General features: G+C 40.4%; 1 protein-coding gene across 17 annotated transcripts in view; it reads left to right on the forward strand.

Annotated features, from left to right (window-relative positions):
* Positions 1-24481, forward strand: part of LOC108154978 (dystrophin) — a 179820-nt gene that overhangs the window by 41864 nt on the left and 113475 nt on the right. For 10 of the 17 annotated variants that reach the window (XM_033389930.1, XM_017285501.2, XM_017285500.2 and 7 more), the window contains 6 exons: positions 17074-17142; positions 17468-17558; positions 17640-17760; positions 17856-17989; positions 18156-18249; positions 18316-18396. In XM_033389930.1, coding sequence (XP_033245821.1) covers positions 17074-17142; positions 17468-17558; positions 17640-17760; positions 17856-17989; positions 18156-18249; positions 18316-18396 — 590 coding nt within the window. Of the gene's footprint in view, positions 1-14605; positions 16212-17073; positions 17143-17467; positions 17559-17639; positions 17761-17855; positions 17990-18155; positions 18250-18315; positions 18397-24481 lie in introns of those variants that run through there. The other 7 variants (XM_017285503.2, XM_017285507.2, XM_017285514.2 and 4 more) reach the window with 2 other exon arrangements.

The raw sequence follows: 24481 nt of genomic DNA on the forward strand, positions 1-24481 counted from the left end.
GAATATATATACTTTATGGGGTCGGACGTTACACACATCCACTTTTACCACAAATCTAATATACCCCAATACTCATTTTGAGTATCGGGTATAAAAATGCTATCTTATGAGTTTGGTTTATAAAAAACAAGGAAAAATCATTTTTAGGAATGGAAATAATTGTAGTTCTTGAGATATGTTAGTGAAAAACCACTAATAATATTTTCTACCTAAAGAAAACATATCTTGAAACCTTTCGCTGAAGGATTTTAATCCAGTAAAGCTTTCCAAAAAAACCATTTATTGATTTAGTTTTAACGAACATTTCATATTCCGTTTAAGAGCAAATTTCCGCATTAAATCCCAGCCAATTTCCTCTTGAAATAAAACACTTTTCCCCCGTAAATACCTACTCCTTAATCACCTTTCCCCTTTGATAAATTCCTCCTTTGAAAACAGAGATGATTCCCATTAGTTACCTTCCAATCAAGGACCTCCCCCTGTCTACGGTAACTCAATCATTATGCCATCCATCAAGCAATTTCTGTTGCTATAAATTCCATGCAAAATGCCATCACAAATTCAGTTGCAATTGCAATTAATGTTTGAATGAAATTGTCCCCAAATTGGCTTACATTCTGCCGTACTCGTATGGAAATTTCATTAGGCCTGGTTTTTGCCTGTCTCTCGTCCTTTTCCTTTAGGGGGGAGGGGAGGGGAGGGAATGACATTGGGAACACGGTTCCATTTCCTTTAACCCAACCCCACCCCCCACACAGACACATAGAAATCACTTCAGTGCAAACAAATTTCCGCCAGGCGAGACAGGACACACACACACACACACACACACACAGATAAAGTGCATGAAATGCACAGAAAGGGAATTCAGAGGATAAGTTCCCTGCTAGAGACAGGACACATGGCAGGAGCAGGAGCTGGAGCTGAGGCGAGACATATGAGAGTTTTGTAGTGAAAACAGCAAACAGACAGCAACACCCAATGGATGGCCACTTAAAATTGGTAATAGAGCGAAGCAGAAACGACACAGAATGCTCTGAAAGTGAGGAGAGGCACCAGAGAAGGATCTGAAAGTGAGTAGAGGGCCAGAGAAGGCTCTGAAAGTGAGTAGAGGGCTAGAGAAGGCTCTGAAAGTGAGTAGAGGGCCAGAGAAGGCTCGGACTGTGAGCAGAGCACACCACAGAAGGTCCTGCAGAACCGGAGAGTGCCCCCACAGAACGCTCTGGAGTCAAGGCTGGTGCTGGTCTCTGGCAATGCAATGGGAAATGTGGTTAAGGAGACTCTCGTCAACATTTGCATAATGGGGCCATGAACCTCCGACCATACCCTCCCACCCCCCCCACCGCCGCTCAAACTCCTTTAATTTGTCTGAATGTCCTGTCTGTCTGTGGCCGAGGAAACAATGTCAAAAACAAACACACAATCAAAGGGAGAGAGAGGCTAACCATAGACAGAGAGAGAAAACACAGGGAGACAGAGAGAAGACAGCGAAAAAGAGAGGTATCTCTCTCGGAGACTGAGAGAAAAGTGAAAAGGCAATGGTTAAAAATTCCAAAACAAAATCAAACACAAACAGAAACATGAGATGCAGCGACCCATTTGATACCCTCACAGAACCCAGAAACTACTCAAAAACTACTCTTAAAGGTCCACTCTACCAGTACTCTAGTCTCCTACAGAAACAAGCATCCATATTCTTCAGATGTGTAGTCTTTTAGCTAAATTTTCACTAGATCTTAGAGTTTTGAATAGGATAAATGATAGCCTTTGGGGGATCTTCTAAGTGGACTCTATACCATATACAACTTATACATTTTTTAGGCTGAAACTTAAATAAGATATTCAGAAACCGCAGCTAATTGCAAGTTTTATTTGGAGTATGTTTCGAAAACCAAAGTTTTCACACAAAAATTTGATTCTCTGAACAGTTTTTTCTATGGAATCTTTAAGATCTAGTGATACGATCGTATTGCTTCGTATTTGTGTGATTTCTGCAGAAGAAAATAAAGAACTGTGCAAAGTTTCTGTAAGATATCTAAAGATCTTAAGGAATACTTGCCTTAGAAGCGACTGCAGAATGACAGAAAAACATGCCTTAGAAACGACTCCAGAATGACAGAAAACCATGGCTATAAGGAATCATTAATCTAAAGCTGATCCTAAACTTATAAGGTTAAGACTACCTTTCTTTTCCTGTTTTAAAATCATCTGATCAATTGATGAATACCCACTGAAAAGCGAGTGGTGTTCAAAGAGGCACAAAAAATGCATTAAAAACTCACGCGAAAAAGCCTTGCATACTTTCGGGCTGAGTTGAATCTCAAACCCAGCTCACAGTTGCAGAGCCACTGCCCAAAGAGAGATTTGTGCCTCTAGAGGAGGCGCATGCTCTTTAATTTTGTTTTTTTTTTGTTGCCTTCTTATTTTCTCTGTAGATTTTTCTCTGCGGAATTTTAATGTGGCAGGCTGTGGCAGGCAGGGAGAGAGCAAGAGGCATGCAACATTTATGCCAGTTGACATTTAATTGACAAGGGGGAAAGAGAGTGTGAGGGGGGAGGGGTGTTGGATAGAGAGTGGTGTGGGTGGGGAAGGAAGAACCCAATGGTAGCTGAAATATTTTTATGGCCTGCTCTTTGTTTGGTGGCTGGGATTACGAGGGGGGGACGGGGGTGGGGGCAGGGATGGAGTGGCTGGAGCATGTAGCATGCACTGCTTGTTACATATTATTATGATGTTTGGTTTGTCATAAACATTTGTAACTTGTCCAACGTCCTGCCCTTCTGTCCCACTACTCCATCGTTGCCTACGCTTATTTGTACGTGCCACAATGTGTTGCACACAGGCTTCTGTGTCGTTGGCTTCTGTGTGTTGCAGCGAGGCTGCTGCTTCTGTGGGCCAGCCTCTCCCTCACATAGGGCCTGTTCTTGCATTTGGGAGTTGCTTTTGTTGTGATTTCCCAGTGCAGTAGAGGACTTTCTATATTTCTGCTGAAACTTTCCTTAAATTTGTATTAAAATATTTTCCTATTTAAGGTTTAGAATTAAAAGAATTAATGAGAATAATTTAAATACCTTACCATCTACTAAATACCATATCTAGCATTCCAAAGATGGTATTTCTTTAATTTTCATGAATATATCTACGTTTCAAGACAATTCTTACATTTTCTGATTCATATTTTGGGTAACAAGAGACCATCCTTTAATTATTTTTCTTTTTAAAACCCATTCATCAAAGGAGTACAGCCTGAAGAAGCAATTTTCGGTATTCATTTTGAAGATACAACAAAAAACAGATACAGAATTATGAAGTGGGATCCCCCATCTACTAGATTGCCAAATCTCAATCGGATCTGTTGATTATTATAGCCGGAATTAAAAAAACCAATTGGCTGTTTGAACACCTGGCTTTCAAACACGCCGTGGTAGAGGCTGCATACTTTTAGGCACGGATATCTTAGGTCTTCTATCCGTTTTCCCTGTCTGTCTTTTATGAGTCTCTCAAGTGCATTTTGGGAGATATTTAAATCGAAATGCAATTGAATCTTCTTCTACTTCCACTTTCCCACAACTACTTTTCTCATTTCATGTGCCTCTTTCACTGACTTTCCGCTGTCTCCTCTACCTCTTTCTGTGGCTGATGGCCCTCCAATGATGCCACACACATGTTTGTGTATACCCCTCCAAAAACCTTGACAGTTGTGGCCAGAGAATGGTTCCCTCTCTTGTTGTTGGCCATAAACTTCTGGCATTTGGCCAGAAAACTCTAGCAAAAGTATGGCCATCAGGCGACGAGCATTGTATTTCAATTTGTTTTCCCACCTCCGCCTCAACCCGAAATGGAATTGAATTTCTACCCCTCTCCAGCAGCGGAAAAACAGGGTCACCTGAGGCCCATAGTCCATTAGCAAAGAGGTGGCATGCTTAGAGAACAAGGACCTGCTTAGGAGATAGCGATTATAAGAGAATATATATATAGAGCAAAGGTCCTTCCAATTAATTTGTTATTTTTGTAAGTCTTTCGAGGTCTTAATTAAACCATTATTTACGAGGTATTATCGCAATCTCTGCGGGGACTGCACCTTTGTTTGGGGGTTTCCCCACCCCTTCCCCCGTTTTCGACCAGGCCAAGAGTCACCCACAAACTTCTTGCCCCCGAAAGTTCTTATCACACAGGAAGAGTGGGAGTGTTGGGGCACGTACATATGGGGTGCGGTGTATCTGCGTCTCTCTATCGTCTCTATGGTGTGTTTGTGTGTGTGTGTGTGCCGCTCGTAAATCTGTCTTTGACATGCAATTTTAGTGCTGTGCAGCAGCGGCTGTTGCTGCAACACCAGTGCAGCAGCAGGCAGAACATTATCTGAAAGGACAACGCACTCCACTCGTTGCCTCTGTGCCTGTGCCTGTGCCTCTCTGCGTGGCATGCGGATTCCTACCCACCCATTCCCATGACTCTGCTTCGAAATTGCCTCTAATTGCAGCCTTTCGCCTTGCAACGCCTTCAACTTCTCCGTTTGGGTGCTCGGCTTCACGCCATTACACGCTTTAATATGCCTCCCCTGCGCTACCCCCAAAACGCAGAACCCAGAGAACCCTTCTTTAACACCCCCTCTCTGTCTTTCTCTTTCTTTATGCTACTCGCTGTCTCTTTCTTTCTCTTTCTCTTACTGTGTAGCCTTCCTTCTCTCATTCTTCTGTCTGGCGCTTTTTCTTTGGGAATGGCTTTGGGGCTGAGCTTCCTGGCTTGTGTCTGCGCTTTCAAGAAGTTCGTTGCTTTTTGGTGCTCTGCTTTTAAAAATGAAGGAGTATTTTAGCTGGAGGAACTCGTTTGGTAAGGGCTTACAGAAGATTTTGGGATGTTTTACATGAAACAATCATCTACATATAGAACAGATTGATTAAATTTGCCTCTTTAATTTAATTTATCTCTGTAAAATTTTTAAATCTTAAATTTTAAAACCCCGCTACTCAAGAGTCCATAGATTTGTTCTTTATAAGAACTAGAATCGATTTAAAAGTTTTAATATTTGTTCTCATTAATATTCTATATAGCTCTCATTCCATTCCAGTCTTTTATGATTGAAATACACGCCATTGCGACATGCTCAAACGCACATATTCGTTATTTTGTGGGATTTGTTCCTCTGTTCTTTCTGCTCTACTATTTTCCATGATTTTTGCATAGCAATATATTTTCTATATTGATTTTTTGCTATATAAGATCATCAACAAGGCGAGTTTTATCTATTTTCTATAGCTCTTATATTTATATTCTTCTTAGAGCATCCACAAGCCGACTTCTCTTTTCTGTTCCTGTCATCGTCTTATTCTTTTTTTTTTTAATTACACACAAAAAAAAAACCAGAAGCTGAAAAGTGGAGAAGTGAAGTAGAGGCCTGTCTCTCCTATGGCTGCTTAACCTCAGACCTTTTATGACATAAAGCCAGAGTTCACCCCTAAACACTCTACAGCGCCCCCCGCCTAACCCTTGGGATATAACCTCTAACCCCGCAGTGCCTTTGCCGCTCTACAATCCGTTCTTGTGTTCTGCTTCCCCTTCATAAAATTTAGCTTAGAATTAAGTGAAATTATTGTCATGGTTGTTGGACTTTTGGCGCAGGAGCCGAGATCCTTTGAGCCTTTTTTGCAGGCGGCTAGGCCCCCGAAAGTTATTTTCGTCTAAATAGTTTTATGTACGTTAAAAATTTTCTTTTTATTTTCTCTTATTTTCTTGGCTCTGAGAAAAATATGTGGAATATTTTTTCTAAATTTTTCGCAGGTTTAAGGGGTGTTCTTTGTTTGTTTGTGTGTGTCCCCCTTGGGTGGGGGGAGGGGATGGCTGTGTCCCGCTTTCAACAGGAGGAAGAAAAAAATAAAATTCCTTTCTCTGTGAGAAAAAAGAGTACAACACTAGAGGGGATGTGGATGGGGATGGGGATGGGGATGGGGGATGGTAGCATATCTCTCTGGATCTCCAGTGCTGTGCTCCATTGCTGCTGTTGCTGTGCTGCTGCACTCCACTCATTACGCAAATTGTCTTGGCTTTCACACTGCTACGTGTCCTGCGTGTCGTGTGTGCGTCCTGGGTGTCCTGTGTCATCCGCTTTGGGTCTCCTCTTCAGTCCTGTCCTGTCCTGTGCTGTCTGTCTGTCTGGCCATCTCACATGACCAAAATGTCCTTAGAAATTTTAGTTTTTTTTTTAATGAATTTTAATTAAATTCATTAAAAAGGTTGCACTTGTTGTTTGTCTCTCTCTCGCTGTCTCTCTCTGTCTCGTTTTCTGACTCGTTTTGTGCTTATGAATATCTGTATGCATTTTATTTATTCATATTCATGATTCATGAATAATTTGAAGGCTAAGACAAAGAAGGACATGATTTTATGTGTTTTTTTTTTCTTCCTGTTGTTTTTTCTAAGAATCGCCGTAAATGGAATTGCATATTAAATGGAAAAAAGTTTAAAGAGGCGAATTCTTATAGAAGCTCGACACAAAATTCTAAGAAAATAAAGCTAGAGATTTTTAGTAGTGTAATGAATGATTTATTTGATTGCAGAGATAAAAACTTAAGGGGTTTTTAAAAGGATAATATAATTTGAATGCAGGGCAACAGAGTTTGCTCGTAAAAAGGGATACTGAATATTTGATACGATTTAAAGAGTACTGTCTGCTGATCAGGGAACTGGAAGATTCGAGGGATAGGGCATGGGAAAAGCATGGATTAAAGGTGGATAAATACTAGATTAATCATGGATAAAGCATGGTTGCACTCTCCTTCTCAGAGCACATTCATTCTTGGATTCCAACATTCTACCAAATTTTTCTTTAAGGGAATTCCTTTAGTCTTTGTTTAACTCATAAGATCTTTAGTATAAACTAAAGTTTCCCCTATATTTTGTCTATAATAATAACTATAATTTATGGGTTCTGTGATAAGAAAGAAAAGTCTGTTTTGTATACCATTTCTTTCCCTAAATTCAGATATATTTTTTTCCTATAAAATATATACGTATATCTCTCTAGGATCACACTGGCAAATGTATTTCTCATATAGGTATTTTCCAGGCCATCTTCCAACCAAACTTTATCCCATTTTCCCCTGAACTATTTCTCCTCTAACCATCACTTCCCCCCTTGGAAATCCCCTTCTAAATGGCCTTCTTATCAGCACCCTGCCATCCACATCTTCCTCTTTAGCATCTTACCCTTCTCATCCCTTCCCTCCCCCTTCTTTCAGTCTCATTAATGCCAATGCACACGAAGCAATTTGTTGGCGTCCCGCTTTCAAAAGGGTCGGAAGGGGGGGGAACGTTAGATAGATCTACATCTAAAGCTAGAACCATGGACCATAAAACATCATCAAATTCCATCAATGGAGAGGAGAGGAACCCACACGAGCCAAGCTCTCAATTTGCTGTCTCTCTCGCGCTCTCTTTCACTCTTTCCCTCTCTGTTGGTGGGTGCAAAAAATATATAATATTCCCCGCTTATCAGTTGTCAAGGTTCAGGCATCAGGCGGCATGTGGCATGCGGTATGCGGCAGAATCATACGCACAACAACATGTGGCAGGAAGGTTGAATGTCTTCCGGCTATGGGGCAAGTGCGCATGTGCCTCCCCCAACCCCCTCATAGAAAGAGAGCGCAAGCAAAACAAATGCCGGAGAGAGCAGCGGAATGCCGGTGAATGCTGAAAGGGGGAGAAGCTTTTCCTAGAAACATTTCGTGGGGGGGTGGTGGTGTGTGCTTTGGGTGCCTTTGGGGGTGGTGTTTCTGGCTCTCTTTAAATGCGGATCTCACTCTCTTGAAATGGCCCCCTGCTTTACCGTTTACTCACCTTTTGTTTACTCATTTGGGGGTTGCTGCTCCACCGCCTGGACCTTGCCTTCTTCCGTGTTGAAATTCTCTCTCTTTCTCTCTCTCTTTTGGGGGTCTCTGGCGCACTCAAAGCTTCCATGGAGGACATTCGTTGGCTTTCATTGCGTTCAAACGGTTGTGACACTCCTCCACACAAAAAACTAGTTCCATTTTTCACGCTACACGCGAAAGTCTCCCCATATTACGACGCGTGAAAAAAACTCCCCGAACCCCCCAAGAGCCCAAACACAAAATTATTGTAATTTTTAATGAGATATTTATTTATCCGATTTTCGCCATAAACTTTTGCATCTGTGTATATGTGCGTGCGTGCGTGTGGGTGTGTGTGTGTGTGTGTTGGTGTGCGTGGAAAGCCGGTTAAAAAAGTCAAACCACAAAAACGGAGGCATTTAAAGTTTTTTGTGTCTGCGGCGGCTTATTGCCCAGCCCTCCGCTCTCCTCTCTCCGTACTCGTACTCTCTCTCTATCCCCCTGTGTCACTCCCTCACATTATCACCCTCTCTCTCTGTCGCTCTTTTACACTCTGTGCTGGCGGTGCTCTCTCTCGCTCACTCACTCATGCCGTAGTTTTGTAAATCAATAAATAAGAGGGTGGCAAAAAAAAGCCGCAAAATGTTGTTCAACAATAAAATATACAAACCAAAAATCAAAAGTTTCTAAATCCAAAAATATACAAAAAAATATGGAAAAGTGAAGGAAATTTTTTGAAAAATATGAAAATTCTTGGAAAGCTTGGCGAAGTTTTAGAGAAGAATTAATTTGAGTGGAATGGAAATGGAACTAAAAATTAAAAATAAATAAAACGGACACAATGTTAGACCGAGAAACGTACAAAAATGGAATGTGAAGGAAATCCTTTGTTTAAAATGTGGTATTTTCTTGGGTTAATATTGAAATTTTGAAGAATAAAAATCTAAAATACATTAAAAATTAAAGAATTGCAAACAAATATAGTTTTATAAAGAAATATTTACAAAATGTGAACCAAATTAGGTATTTTTATGGAAATACTATTAAAATGATGATAAATAATAAATAAAAAAAGAATAAAATGACCAGAAAGAAAAAAAAAAAGATTTTTTAATAAATCTTTTTTAAACAATGATTTAAGCATAAAATGAAAAAAATTCGGTGTTAAATATTCGATGAATTCCACCGTAAACTATGATGAAAGCATAAAGTGCTATAAATACTTTTAGAAATATGACAAAATGACAAAAATATGAAGTTTATTAATCCAATTTGATGAAAAGCAATTATAAATATTCAAGGAAATACTTTTTAATAAATAAATAAAGCATTAAAGGCATGAAATTTAATTTAAAAAAAAACAAAACAAAACGAATAGAAAAATTAAATAAGGCATTATTAAATATTTAATATTATATTGAATGCATGAAAATGCTAAATAGTATAAAAATGCACATGAATTTTGCTCAACCTATACGTAAACTAATTAAAAATAAAATCCGTGTAATTCGTAAACAAGAGGTGATTAAATACTCGTTTATTTTTGAAAGATTATTCCTGTAATCACCGTGAAGCACATTACGTTTAAATTCCATTCAAATGGAACCCATAAGCAGACAATCGAATCGAATGTGTGACCAATCCCCAAAAACCAGCCGTCAATTACACATATAATTTATTGCCATGGCATAAAATCTGCATACAACTATAATGAATATTCACACATAAAATAATTATAGCGCAAAAAATATTAAATTCCATTACAAACGAATAAGCAAAATCAACGAGGGGGAAACACGTCGGGCGGCGCAGAGCAGGCGGCATTTTACTAAATTTCGGGGCACAATTTGCATATAAATATTCAATAAAGCAGCAGCAGCAGCCCCACACAAAAAAAGGACCACAAAAACACACGAGGAGGAGCAGCAGCAGGAGCAGGATGTGGCGGCTAAACAAAGTGGGCGTGTTACCAATTTTTGTGTGCTGTTGCTGCTGCTGCTGCTGCTGCTCATATCATAGCGGGAAATGAATGTGTTTCAATAAATTACACGGAACGAAGCTGTGGACTGGGAAACGCGACCTCCTCAAAGACCACTCGCAGACGAGACGAAACTCGGTTGGAAAAAAATTGTGTAGCATAACTTGAGGAGCTCTTCGGTGTAGCAGTGTGTGTGTGTTCGTGCTTGTGACTGTGTGTGCGTCTAGCAATTCATTGGAGTCCACTCCAGCGAAGCACAAAAACAGCAAACGTTGGCGTAAAGAAATGGCAAAGGAAAACAACAAGCATAAAATGAGGTTTCAAAGGGGTCGCACAGGAAAATACCCTTACTATGAACGATACGCTCTATTATATATATTTTTATATAATTCAGGCTTCTGATCTAAATGGTATAGGGATAGGAATGGAGTAGATACCTTGTATTCCTTATAAAAATAGTGAAGTATGCTCACAAAGACTCCTTGATTTATGATTTCTGTTTCAGAACTATTATACTTTTTTATATGATTTAAAAGAAATTTAGAAGAATTTAGTGCAGTTTTTTAACAAGGTTAAACCTGTAAGGTTCAATAAATAATTTCCCGTCTGAGAAACGTTTTACAGTCCATAGTTTCCTATTTCTATAGATATCCTAAAGGGAACAGGCAACCGGATCGATTTGGTGCGATTCGGTATGTGCTATATTCAGTGAGCTTTAAACTGCATCTCAGCTTTCTGATTCCATAAAAATTCTCGCCTAAAAAGATCGGCAGCCTTTTTTACGGTGTTGGATCCGAAAATTTCGGATTTTTTTCTCGCTCACTCTTCATTTGATTTTACGGTAGAGACAAGGGGAAAGCAATCAATACTTTAAATTGTATATCTTTATGATTAAGGCTTTATTATTCATAGATATGGAGGTCTTTTGTGGCAAAGAATAGCCTTTTTATTCTAGAAATGTTTCCATCATTCTAAGCTAGAACCTACTCATCAAGCTCATCCTACATCGCTTCTCAGAGGGGTATCAAAAAAGCAGAACCACCAAAGCAGCAACAACCAGGAAAACTTTGCGTTCACCAACAACAACCGCAATAACAGCAACAAAAAAAACAACAACAACATGAAGTACACCAACAACGAACGGTGGACTATACACCATGAAGAACATGAACAGCGACTCAAGTTATTTGACTTGATTGCATACTTTTAGGCGGAGGCAGGCAAAAACATTTCATTTACTTGTAGGCCGCCCACTCCTCTCTGACACCGACACACGTATCCACGTAACCACCCGCATCTCTCAACAAGGAACGTGTTTTGTATAAAAAGATAAACTATCTATCCACCAAAAAACACCACAAGCCCGGCCCCCACATAGCCCCATCAAAGACAGACAGATAGACAGACGGATAGATTTGTGGAGTTGCTTTAGATGATGGCATGTTAGAGGGCCATTTTATAGGCACAAAACCAAAAAAAAAAAACTTAAAATGAGAAATTTGTGGAAACACCAGAAAGCAATAGGAAAAATCCTTCATCAAAACTAGAGGAAAAGCTAGAGGAAACCCAGGAAAATGATTAATGATTGATACAGAGAGAGCGAGTACCGGCATAGAACAAAGCAATTGATGTGTCAATTGAGTGTCATGGAAAAATTACGTCCATTATTGAGGTCATTATTGTGGTATTAGGAAAAACAATACGGAGGAAAATGCGGTACTAGGAAAAAGCCAAATATACAGGATAGAAAATGTGTATTGGAATTTATCGCAGCTCCAATTGTGGGAGGTCAGAAAAACATATTTGTTATGGACAGAGAGAGAGAGAGAGAGGTAATCAAGTGGGTTATTCGGGACAGCTTGTTGTTCGGATAAGTGCCACAGATTTTCCGGGGGGGTTGGAAATTATAGGTATATTCAATGCATGACTCGATTGCTCGATGATTGGGTACCATATTGATATCATTTATCAATGGGCTTTTCGGGGCTGTGGCAAGTGGAATACTGTTTGGGGTATTTCATACATATTTCACTGTCCATGTATCGAGAGACTTCATTGTTCTTTAGATTAGTACTATTATTGAACCAAGAGAGACTCAGGCGAAGCCTTTTTATGCCCGGCTTTCAGTCTTCTGACCGATGAGAGTAGCTGCATGATGCGTTACGTTCTAAAGCCATTTTCACCCAACTTCCTTTCGTATTCAATCTTTAGAACATTGTTCATGCTCCAATTCATTCCCTCATTCAACCCTTCAACCGATGAGAGCTGCTGTAAGACGCGGACAGACGCTCTACAGCCTTTTCCTTACCATTTTCCATAGAAAATCCTTACAAATTCAATCTCTAGGACATCTTTCATGCTCCAATTCATTCACAACTATAGATTATGGCCCCTAATTCCTCGCCAAGGCGAAATCTATTCACAGAAACATCTGCTCTGCAATCTGCCATCTTCCTTAAACTTTTTTTCCCGGCAGTACAAATCCCCATTCCATTAGCAAACGGCATTCCCACTTGACTGTCTGTTAATCCGCTTTTGCTGGATTTTGCCCCCCAAAAACTTTCGGCTGAGAGGCAGAGAGAGAGAGAGCCTCCGGCTAATTGTGGCACACAATTGTGTGGCAGAAACGTGGGAAAACGGAGTGACAGAAACTTGTTCCAGCTGCGAAATAAAGTTTAAAATAATTAACTTTTGTCATAAATTAAATAGATCTGAGAAGGAGCCATACAAAAATTATGGCAAAGCGAGAAAAGCTATTAACCGAAACTCAGCGAGCAGCAAAGGACTCTCTGGGGGCTGGCCAAGAGGGCACCAGGGGGGGTTATAGTGCTTCTACCTTGTGAAACGAGTAGTTTCTGAGGCAGTCTAGATGCAACAGTGGAAGCGGCATGTGGCATGTGACAGGGCCAACAAAAGAAACTGAAATGTTCAGCCAAAAGCCAAATGGCCATCGTCTACGACATTGTTGTCTGCTGTGTGCTCCGTCCTGTCTGCGTTCTGCTCTGCCCTGTTCTGGCATTCTGTTGGTGGGTGTGTGTGGCAGAAGTTAAATGCACCTGCCACCAGCATATAGTTTGGGGGCAAGCAAAAGTGTGGGAGTCTTGTCTGCTGCTCTGCCTGATTTTCCTTGTTGCAGGTGCCAAAACGGAATCAGCAAAAACAGCATGAAACAAACTTCATCGTGCGTGAAAAAAACATTGATAGTTGCAGTCGCTGCGATTTCATATGCAGAAGAGTTCACCAAACAGGCAGACGCTAGTACAGTGGTTGAAGGCTATGAAGCACCAAGGGAAGGTAGAAGGGAAACTTTCAAAGTTTGGTGTCTCTAAATTAAACTAATGAACAGAGCTCTAAAATATGCATGGCAGATGGTAGATGCAGCTTAGAGGTGTCTAGAAATTCAGAAAATGCATGGAAAAGTCTAACAAATCTCTACAAAAGCTACGGTAGAAGTATATCCATATATAATCCCATGAAAGGAAAGACGAAGAAGGGGACTAATATACCCAATCTTCTTAAGGGTTTAATGTGTAGTATATGCTGACCGTCTTTCTGTGGATGTGTCCCCTTTTTAATGAGTAATCTTCATATATTCGGGTAGATCTAGATCACTCATCCCTCACTTCTTCTTCTATGAAAATATATCAAAATACACCCAATTTTTTTGATAAAATGTGTAGTACTCTTAGGAAACCACTAGGCTTAACAGAATCAGGTAAAATTCACTAAATTCTTGGGCATAAATGCATACCAACCGATGAGCACTGCTGTATGGCGCGTCAATGACTTTCCATTTGATAAAAAATCAAATTTTTTCCTTAATTTAGTGCGATTCTGGTTCTACAGCAAGATTTTTAGGCTACAAATTATGAATACGGGAAAGATATGAGAGGACGCATATGGGATATAGGGAGAAATTTCCATTTGGACTTATAGAAATGTGAGAAGAGGCAGTCTTTCATGCAACATAAGGTTTTCTTGCTAGAATCTGAATTTTTTCGACTATTTTTCTAATTGTTTTTAGTTTTAAATAGTTTTTGTATAGTTTTTCTATAAAAAGTCTAAAAGTGGTCTTTATAGCCAGTGTCCACTGTTCAAGTGCGAATGAGGTGTCAAAGCAAACAGCGCCAAAAAGTATGCAACGAGCGGCACCCAGCCGGCGCACATCCAGGCACAAAGTGTGGTGAAAAAAGCAAGAGAGAGAGAGAGAGAGAGATTGAGTGTGTGTGTGGTGGAGAGAGTGAGCTTTAAAGCAAAGAGAGAGAGAGAGATGGTACACTTAAGAGAGTACCTCTGTGTGGCTCTCTCTTAAGTGCTTTGTCCGCTTTTCGCTCTCTTTGGCGTCACGCGAGTATTTGCATTGTGGCCATGTCCCAATGTTAAGTTTCCGGCACGTTTTATAAACAAACCCCAGACCCTGGATGAAAAGTGAAAGAGAGGGAAGGAGAGAGAGAGAGAGAGAGAGAGAGAGCAAGAGAGAGTGATTTTTATTTACCGTTTTTACCCCCAATGTCAACAGAGTCCTCGCCGTCGCTTTTTTTATACGATTTTGTTTTGTACCTCTTGATTGAGAGGATACGCCGCCGTCGCCGCGAATGCAATGCAAATCGAACCTATCAAAATCGCATAATGCGGCACGTGATAATGCAACAAATCAAGTGAAGTGCAATCCACCACCCCCGCCCCTGCCCGCCCCTTAAATCCACGTGATTGAAGCCTCCCCCATTAGCCTCAAGGAGCAATCAAGGATTTACGCACAAACGTGAGAGAGAGAGAGAGGAGAGAGAATCCACAGAGAATGACAGCCAAACCGCCGCCTCCAGTACCGCCCACATTGGGCGGTGATGATCCTACAGGCCATGGCCCCAAATTAGGCTCCGAGATACCACGCCTCAACTCCGAACTGGCCGCCCAGGCAGCCCTCAGGGGACAGCAATTGCTGAGAAAACAGAGCTCCCAGGACCAGCCACAGGGCCATCACAACACACTGCCAGCGCACAAAATGGGAGGACCACCGCCACTGCCGCCGCAGCAGAGTCGTCCCGTGCCCGCGATACCCGCCCGAGGAGCCAGCGATCGAGCGGCACCCCCGGAGATACCCCCGAAGCGGCACAGCCTCAAGAGTCTGCCCGATGGCCAGGCGATGTTGGTGCCGGGACTGCCGCCGCCGATGAGGCAACCACCGCCACTGCCCAAGAAGCCAGCTTCCTCCGCACAGAACTCGGCTCAGAGTTCGGCCCAGAACTCCCCCTTGGTGGCCATGAAATTCAAGGAGAAGCCACCGCCGCCACCAGAGAAGCACTCGACTCTTTCGGCCGAAGGAATGGCCGCCCGCCGCTGTTCGAATCCCTTCGAAATGCCGCCACCACCTCCCCCATTGGTGCTACAGTCCGCAGTGGCAGCCCTGAGCGAACAGAGCTCCAAGAATGCCCTGAATCCAGTGCCATCCCCAGCGCCCACGAGGGCCAGCGAGGCCAAGAAGATCAATCAGCGTCCGTCGATGATTGCCGCATCGCCCACCGAGGAGTTTGGCTCCGAGGATGCCCTGCGGGGGATAGAGAGCGGCCTGCGGAACATGGAGCGGGCCATGCAGGAGCAGATGAATCTCAGGAATATGGAGGCGGCGGTTCAGAACAATTTCGATCTGAGCTTCAAGGCAAGTCTGGCGGCAGGGACACGCCACCTGGGAGGGGGATCCGTGAATCTAAGGACAGCCAACTACGAGAGGAATCTCTCGCTGGACGAAGGACGTGCCGGAGACTCGCGACAATCATTGGAGGAACTGAAGCAATTGCGGGCCCAGGCCCAACAGCAATCGCTGCACAACTCCTCCTCCTCTTCGTCATCCTCGCACGTGGAACAGTCCATGCGGTCCACCATCGAACATCACATGAGATCCCTGGATCGCAATCTTCCACTGGAACTGCAGTACAGTCGCCATCGCTTCCAGAACAATCTCTCCGCCGTTGGAGCCGCAGCAGCTGCCGCCGCTGCTGGGGTAAATCCTGCCTCCAATGGAGGAGTCCCCTCTGGTGGTAGTTCCGCCTCCGCCTCCTCCTCCCAGCAGCCACCTATGCCACTGAGCAGCGAATTCCGTGAGCAGATCCGACAGCAGCTACTGGGTAACATACCGCCCCAGGTGGTCCACAACATGGGCCCGTCGCCGGGCTCTGCGGCCGCTGCCGCCCTGCTCCAGCATCAGGCCCAATCGCGGGCTGCCGCCGCCGCCGCTGCTGCTGCTGCCGCTGCTCAGGTGGCAGCCGCCAACGCTGCCGCTGCTCAGGTGGCCGCAGGAGGAGGACTGTCGCGGGAGGAGCTGCGAATGCGACGCCGTTCCTCGCACGACGAAACGCAGCTCTCGCAGAATGCCAGCGCTGGTGGAATGCAGGGTAAGGATCAGGGATCTGGGGAGAGGGAAGACCATGAATCTTATATTTCATATGTTTCGTATGATTTTGTATATTAATTTACGGCTATTTCATGAATTAGCTCTATAAATCTATTCGCAAAGTCACTGGGAGGAATATTTCCCTGGAATTCAAGCGAAAAATATTTGTAAATTATGTTTAGTTATAATTTTTTTGCATTCGCGCGTCATACAGCAACGCCCCTCGGTCGACTGGCTGCGTTTTTGACATCTAAAAAAGGGGATACATTAATATGATAAAAAAAAACATTTATTCGTTGTTTTTTTTATTCTATTTTTATTTTTTAAGTGTTTTCCATAAACTAATTTCATTTCGGCTAAGGAATAAATGGAAAAAAAATACTAAAGCAGTCTCAAAATTAAATTTTAAGATTTTTCATGATTCCTAAAAGGTTTTAATATTTTACGATATTTATGCGATAATTTATTTTATAATTTTGTAAGAATTTCAAACTAATTTTAAGAGCAATGAAAATTTGTCTAAAAAACTATTAAAGATATATGAATATTCCACAGGGAGTATATATATCAAAATTCTGTTAGCCTTTACTGTCTGTACGCAATCTGCGTTATATTACTTGTGTCATGCGTAATGCAGCACCGCCACTCGGTCGATGGAATCCGGGCGTAACAACCATCGGCCTTGCGGCCGCTTGATGTTGAATAAAGTCACATTTCATCGTCCTATTTTTACCATGATTATACCACCTATCTTTCTTTCTTGATCATTTATCTTTTCTTCTATCATTTTCTATATACATTTTCTTTTCTACAATTTCTATATTTATAACTATTCTCTTGACTTCTCTCTGGACTCTGCCTAGAGTTGAAACAGTTCTGTCTTGCACCGCATTGTTCGGCGGACTTAGATTATATGCGTTGCTGTTTGAAAGGTAACCGAACCGGCGTTAGAGTGTTAATGTTTGTAACCTTAACCCCACACAGGGCCTGAAAGCTTAACCCTCCTTCCATAACAGCACAAAACACGAACCAAAGAACGAAACGAAATCTCATTTTAATTAAAGTTTTTTTTTGTACTAAAATAAATTGCATGGTGGGGCCCACAGAAACGAGAGACAAAACCTCTGGCTAATATTTTTTGTTGTTTAAATGTTTAATATTTAATATAATTAATATATGTATATTGTTTAACCTTATACGAAAGATGTTTTTGCACCAACAAAAGTTAATTAAATTTTCTTTGATCCCCCCCAACAGTAACCCGTTTGAGAGAGCACTGGGATGAGACCCAACAGTGCGTCCTGCAGCGTGCTGCCCAATTGAAGACCATGCTGAGTGACTCGCAGCGGTAGGTGGCGCAACCTTCCACTTGACACCCACTTAACCTCCACTGTGACCCTACCCTTTCCTCTAATTAAACCACCTGCAGGTTTGAGGCGAAACGCTTGGAGCTGGAGAAGTGGCTGGCCCGCATGGAGCAAAGGGCAGAGCGTATGGGGACTATAGCAACCACAGCCGACATTCTGGAGGCCCAACAAAAGGAGCAAAAGGTAGACGACAGTTGCCCTTTCAATGGCAGTCCATGACAGTCTATTCACTAATTATGTTTGCGTTTCCCCCACCCACAACCCACCGTTTGACATAGTCCTTCCATGCGGAATTACATCAGAACAAGCAACACTTCGATATCTTCAATGAATTGACACAGAAACTGATTGCCGTCTATCCGAATGATGACACTTCAAGGATCAAGAAGATGACGGAGGTTGTTAATCAACGGTAGGTAGGGGATACCCCTCACAACAGCGCCCATCGGATGGTAGAGTGGGAAGATGGTCAAAGGATTATCGCTTTAACTCTTTCAAAATTCAAACAGAATTGGTTTTTATTCCTTATAAATATTATGTGATCTTCCAATATCCATTCTTTATCCATAATTTCGCAGTTATTCCAACTTAAACAATGGCGTCATCAATCGTGGCAAACAATTGCATGCCGCTGTCCATAGTCTTCAGTCCTTTGATCGTGCCATGGATCAGGTATATATCTTCAAAATAAAACCCCCCAAAAACCACTCACTTATATGTTTATCTTTCCCTCTGTAGTTCCTTGCTTTTCTTTCGGAAACGGAAACTCTATGCGAAAATGCTGAATCGGAAATTGATCGCAATCCATTAATGTTCAAGGTAAGCCTTTATACTTTTCTTTCTCACTTTTCTTTTATGATCTTTGAACTGTAGAATCTGCTGCTGACATAATGATATATACAATTCTATAGCAATTTAAAGCCACTTGACAGATTTATGCACTGAAGGAATTTCTTATTGTGGGGTGGCCGGCTGTCTGTGGGTTCATTGACTCGCCGATTCGTTTGTTTGTGGGGCTTGACCATATGCGATCAGATCATCGGGTGTGCAATGGTGAAGTGCAGTGCCATTACGAGTGGAACAGTGGGAAATATTGGATATTTTTTAGAGGAAATCGTATGACTATGATTGAGGATAATTTACATCTTTTTTATAAAGTATTTTAATATTTTTTTAAAGACTTGAAAGAGGAATAGTTTCAATAATCACAGTCAATATTCATCTGTTCTCCCTGCAGATACATTTCTCTGTCCTGAAAAATTCTAGAATAATACTTTCAAATTTAATAGATATTTCAGTAAATTTCTGGTGAATATTCCTTCCGTTTCCACACCCGTCTATTAGAGTCAAAATTTAATGAATTCATCAAATTTCTGCAGAAATTTCTTCAATTTGTAACACCATTTCCTATAGCTTTCTTCTTTTGTATAATTTTCCAGACATTGGAGTAAATTTCTGCTTCATTTTCTTTGTTTATTTCCTACCATTTCTTATATTTTTGTTTTCCCCATAATATGCATTAATTACTTGTATCTTCCATCGATAATCTGGCACCAAAGAAACAATTTCCAGGGCTGAACTTCAAAACACTTGAACTTCGCTCAATGAAGGCATCCATGGGTGCATTCGTATTCAAATTTGTATCAAAAACGGAACCGAGAGCACTTAATGTCTCGATTGCAGTTGCAATCAGGAATTGGCATTGTGGCTGCAACAAATGAGCGGGGGGATGCACTTATTAATGGGGGAACCTAGAAGGGGAGTCCGCTCCCTCCTAGAACACTCTCCAGAGTTCGGTGTGGCGCGCGCGTTCCTCAAGTGCCGCATCTCGTGGCGTCTGTTTACTTGGATTGCCTCGAAACAATCTCCTCCCCTCCATCACTTCTTTGTGGGTGGAGGCCTTCCTCCACTTTTCCCTTAATTACACATTCGCCTACTTAAGATAATTATTGTAAAATGCTTTTTATATTCGAGTGCGAGTCGGATCCACCCTCCAGTTTCTCTTGTCTTTGCCTTTGAGTTTTCCCCAATTCAATTATAATTATTGTTATGGCTTTTTTGTTTTTGAGTCTTGTTCTAAATGCAAATTTTCTTTCTGTCTTTTTTGGGAAATTGAAATGTCTTGAGGGGCAACCAAGAGAGGGACTGGAGTTCTATGGGGATTAGGGAAATTGCTAATAATATTCAATGGATATCTGTTTATTTGAAAAGTAAATGTTTGTTAATTTGTATTTCTTTATATTCAAATACTCTGTTCACTCGTTATTCTTCGTTTCCTTAAAAGCTTTTAAGGGTTCTTAAAAAGGATAAAGGGATTTCCTGCTAAATTTCCTTTTAAAACTTTGGTCTGAACCTTTGCCCAACATCATTTCTATTGCGCAGGCGCATTGCCACTCAAAAGAAAGCTTTCTCTCTCCACATTTGATGTTGGCAATGCTGCCCTGGCCTAAGTAAAGCTTTGGAAAAAGTCTCCAATGTTTAAAAACGCTTTGGTTTTCTTTGGCGCGTTTTTGCGTTTATACTGTAGGGGTTTTTATATTAAAATAGGGGTATATTGTTGAGGAGTAAAGATAACTAAAAAAAGAGAAACAAATATTGAAAAATATGTGGTATAAAATAAGGAATTCTTTTATACAGTTCTAAGGAAACGATTATATATGCCTTCATATATCGTTTCGAGGTACATATACCATTTCTAATATATGATACATATATCTAGGGGAATATATACCACTACGTGAGGGTTAGTAAAGAGATGGCAGTATAAATCTAAATTTTAGACCATTTTTAATAAATAATTTAGTTTTATTATTATTTTTTCAAAGAAATTTTTTTCACTATTTTTTATTATTTTTAGTAGTATTAATTAGTATTTTTTAGGGTTCTATATTAGTAAATGACGTTCTTTAGTCAATTCTTTACTTTGTATATTTTTTTATTTTGTTATATATTTGTTTAACATATATTTATTTTCTTTAATTTTTCCATATGCTACTATATTTTTGTTCATTATAGGGCCTTCTTTGGTCGATTCCCCATATATTTTCTGGCTATTGTTTTTGTTTATTTTGCCGGCAGGTAGTGCCGTTATTTTAACCGGCTGTTTTACGCGCTCTCTTTGTCTTCCTCTCCCATTTCGCATCTCTAAGCTTTTTCGTGTAGACCCCGAGAGAGTCACAACAAAAAAGTCTCCACTCGCGTTTTCGTTCTCTGTTTTTGTTATCTCGGCATAAAACACCCACCCACCCCAACCAGAAGCGCCACCCACAAACCCGATTGTCGCATGCCGATACCCTTCTATAGAGCACCCGACTCTGTGCCGACGACACTGTCGATGATACCCGAACATGTTCCTATTTTGGATAAACACACCAGCTGCTGCTGCTGCTGCTGTCCGCTGCCTCTGCCTCAGCCACTGCCTCTGCTTGGATGCTGGCGTCTGTGCGGCGTTCGGGTTTCAGTTCGTTTTTTGAGATGCGCCCGGTCGCGCGTGTTTAACGGACAAGCCGACAGCATTTTAACCGGTTCCGGTTTTTGAGTGTGAACATTCAAAATTAGTAAAACGTCAAAAACGAAACCAAATTAAACGTAATAAAATAATAGAAAATATAAGAAAAAGTCTGAAAAATATTTCAAGTTTTTCTGTGAAATCCTTGCCTACCTTGAGGCGTACAATGCACTCTGCAAATAGAATCCCCCGCATTAATGCAACAATTAAACACAAATCTCGTCGCCAAAAGCAAATGATGGAAAAGCCCATCCATCGTCGACAGTGCATTCCCTCCGTGTTTGCTGTTGTGTGTGTGCTCTGCCAGTGTGCCCGTGCATTTTAAAGTGAAATGTGCATTAATTATGCCCACATATTGCACTACCCCACACCCCCCTTACAATACATGTACCTACTACCCCCCCTCTGTGTCTTTATGTGTGTGTCTTGTGTCTGTGTACGCGTAAAATGAAATTGAAAATATTGTGACCACAAAAATGTGATGGAACCAAAACTCTATTATATTCTCTTGCGCTATACGAAACTTTCTAATCGGCTTATGAAATGTTTTAATGTCCATTAAATCATAAAATCTACTGTCCAACCCGAAATACCTTTAAAAATACTACCCGAAATATGGAATTTTTTTTGCAATGTATTTCCTTTGAGGAAATGTTTGTAGAAAAGTGTACTTAAATGCAACGTTACCATTAGCTAGGGGATTTATTTTTGGTGAAGTATACCAATATAAAGGGTTTTTTGTGATCTTCTTTAAAATTTAATAGATTTTTGGGAGGTTTTTAAGAGAATTTAAGCTTAAAAAAGGGTAGAAATTGGGAAACAATTAATTTGGAATTTATATGGATTTATTGTTAGTTTTTTTAAAGAAATTTTTCAGGTATTTATAAGAAATATATGCTGGAAGAAAATATGCTAGAAAAGAGAACTTTTAAGGCTTAAAGAAAAAATTTGTATGCATTTTTTGATTGTTCCATTGAAGTTTTTCCATATTTTCTTGTGGGTTTTGGTGTGGTTTTTGTAGATCTTGATGTTCTTCATGATTTTTTTTAGGTTTTAGATGTTTCTTTTTGCAGTTTTTGATGTGCTTTGAAGAATTTAATAAGCTGTTGATTTTTCTGATATGAAAGTGAACTATTTTTGGAAATATTGTGCCATATTTTGTAGGTGAAAACCAAATATGCAACCATGTGTGGAATTTTCAAAGTCAAAATATGTGTCTAAAAGTTAAACGATTAACAAAATTGATGTAAGCGATCCAAAATCGACCCAAAAGATCTCCCAGTAAACCAAAGTCCCAGATCTTAAGCAATACCTTAGATAAAACAACAGATAAACAAGTGCCTAGATCTCTCAAATTAATAGATCTCCAAAGTTCTTATCAACCACAAAAAATATATCAAACCTTGGCATAATCTTAGCCCTATTTTCTGTGTCATAACTCAACCTTAACCCAGATGATAATTATCTACTTACGAGTATCTGCTTAATAATTACGAAAACTTCAAGAAAACTCTTCAGAAAACACAACTGCCCTTTCAACAGAAGCTCAAAGCTGAAGAAAAAAAGGCCCTCCTCAAGATTTTCATCTCCAAAAGATCTCCATCTCGAAAAAAATGTGTTAACACGATTTAGCATTGGAAATGGTAGAACCGAAAGCCGATTATGTATCACAAATGAAAGAAATGAATGTTCATTCATAACAAGATTTCCACACACTTTCCAACGAAAGAAAGAAAAGATGTTTGTTGGTCTTGGGTTGGGGTGTGGGTGAAACGACATTGGTCAGTGTCTCGTGTCTCTCGTGAAAACAAATGTCAACCCGCTGAAAGTCTTGTCTCAGGCCTCAGGTCTCTGGAGGGAGGCTGTGTGTGGGGCATGGGGGCATTACCTGTTGACGCGGCGGCAGCAACACGAAAACACACACAACACAGAAAAGCCAGAAAACAAAAGCGGCCCAAAAAAGCAACAAGTAAACAAAAAAAAAAAAAAAAATAAACTAGAAACAAAAATATGCTCGAGGGAGAACGAAGGTTGTGATACCCTAAAAGAGGTATAGTTTATATGGGAAGTGCTTTGATTTGTATACAGTTTTGAAATCTTTCAAACTGGAGATGCTTTTGTGGGAATATCTTTGGGAACATGGTTTATATGACAGCTATACGATACAGTGATCTGTTTTTGAAAGTTTTGGGCATATAACTTTGAGGAATTTGCGGTTTTAGGCATTCAAGAATTGCTGGAAATGTAACAAAAAATGTATTTAATATTTTGATAATTTATCATCGAAAAACTATTACTTTTTCTGAAAAATAAATACTTTTTAGAGCAATTTTGTATATGAAAATAATGCATTCTTTTTTTTTTGGAAAGGTTCCTTTAGATACTTACAAATGGGGGGAATATTTAAAATAATCATGGGAAAACCATGAAGTTTTTCTAAGACAAACTGGTTCTTCGAAAGAATTTCCTATGAAAGTGTTTTGGAATTGATAAATAGAGGTATTTAAAAAGGAAAATATCGCTTCCAAGATATGGATACAGCAAAAGTGGTGTATTTTCCTTTAGATATATTCAATATTAAGGAGAATATTAAGCATCAATATGGAATATAAAATTAATTTCTTGAAAGCTAAGGAAATAGTTGTCGGAATTCAATCATTCATAAGCCTTTAAAGCTCACAAGTACTTCCCTCACTTCATTCAAGTCCTCATACCGTCTCTTGGCGACAGAGTACTCCAAAGTCCACAACAAAACAAAAACAAAAAAAACGCGTGGGGGCCTTTGTGAAGTTTGTTTGTTAGAAGCACTTGAAATTGTCTGACCGATTGTCAGATGGTGTTGTATCTGTTGCCCCCTTTGCGGTGGTTTTGCGTGGGTTCCTCCTCGACAACAAAAAGTTGTTTGATTAGTGACCAGAGATCTCTTGGCCGGCGGCAGCCTCTCTCGTGTATTAATTGTCTATTTAGCCACAAATTATAATCACTGCAACCGATTTTGGTTGGTTGCCACATCGCAGATGATTGGATAGTTTTTCCAGTTCAAAAGCTTAAAAGGTGCAGCAGCCTCTTTTCGAGTTTATGGAAATTTTAGGGGCCATAAAACGTTGAGGGTGTTTTCGCTTGTTGATTGTTTGAAACGGGGAAAACTTTAAACATAATTCATAATTAAATAATCATTCAAAAATGATTACCTCTTGCTTTCATTTATCTCTTTTTCGTCTTTTCATTAAACGTTTAACGAAACAATTGGAAAACTTGAGTAAAAAACAATTTTCATTAGAAATTATTTGTCAAACTTTTGGGGGAGAGAGGGAGAGAGACACTCGAAAATTGTATGCTGGCTGGCTGGCATTATGAGGCACTTGAAAACTTTAATGATCCCCATGCAACCTAGAA

Source organism: Drosophila miranda, chromosome 2, assembly GCF_003369915.1.
Source record: "Drosophila miranda strain MSH22 chromosome 2, D.miranda_PacBio2.1, whole genome shotgun sequence".
Classification (NCBI taxonomy): Eukaryota; Metazoa; Arthropoda; class Insecta; order Diptera; family Drosophilidae; genus Drosophila; species Drosophila miranda.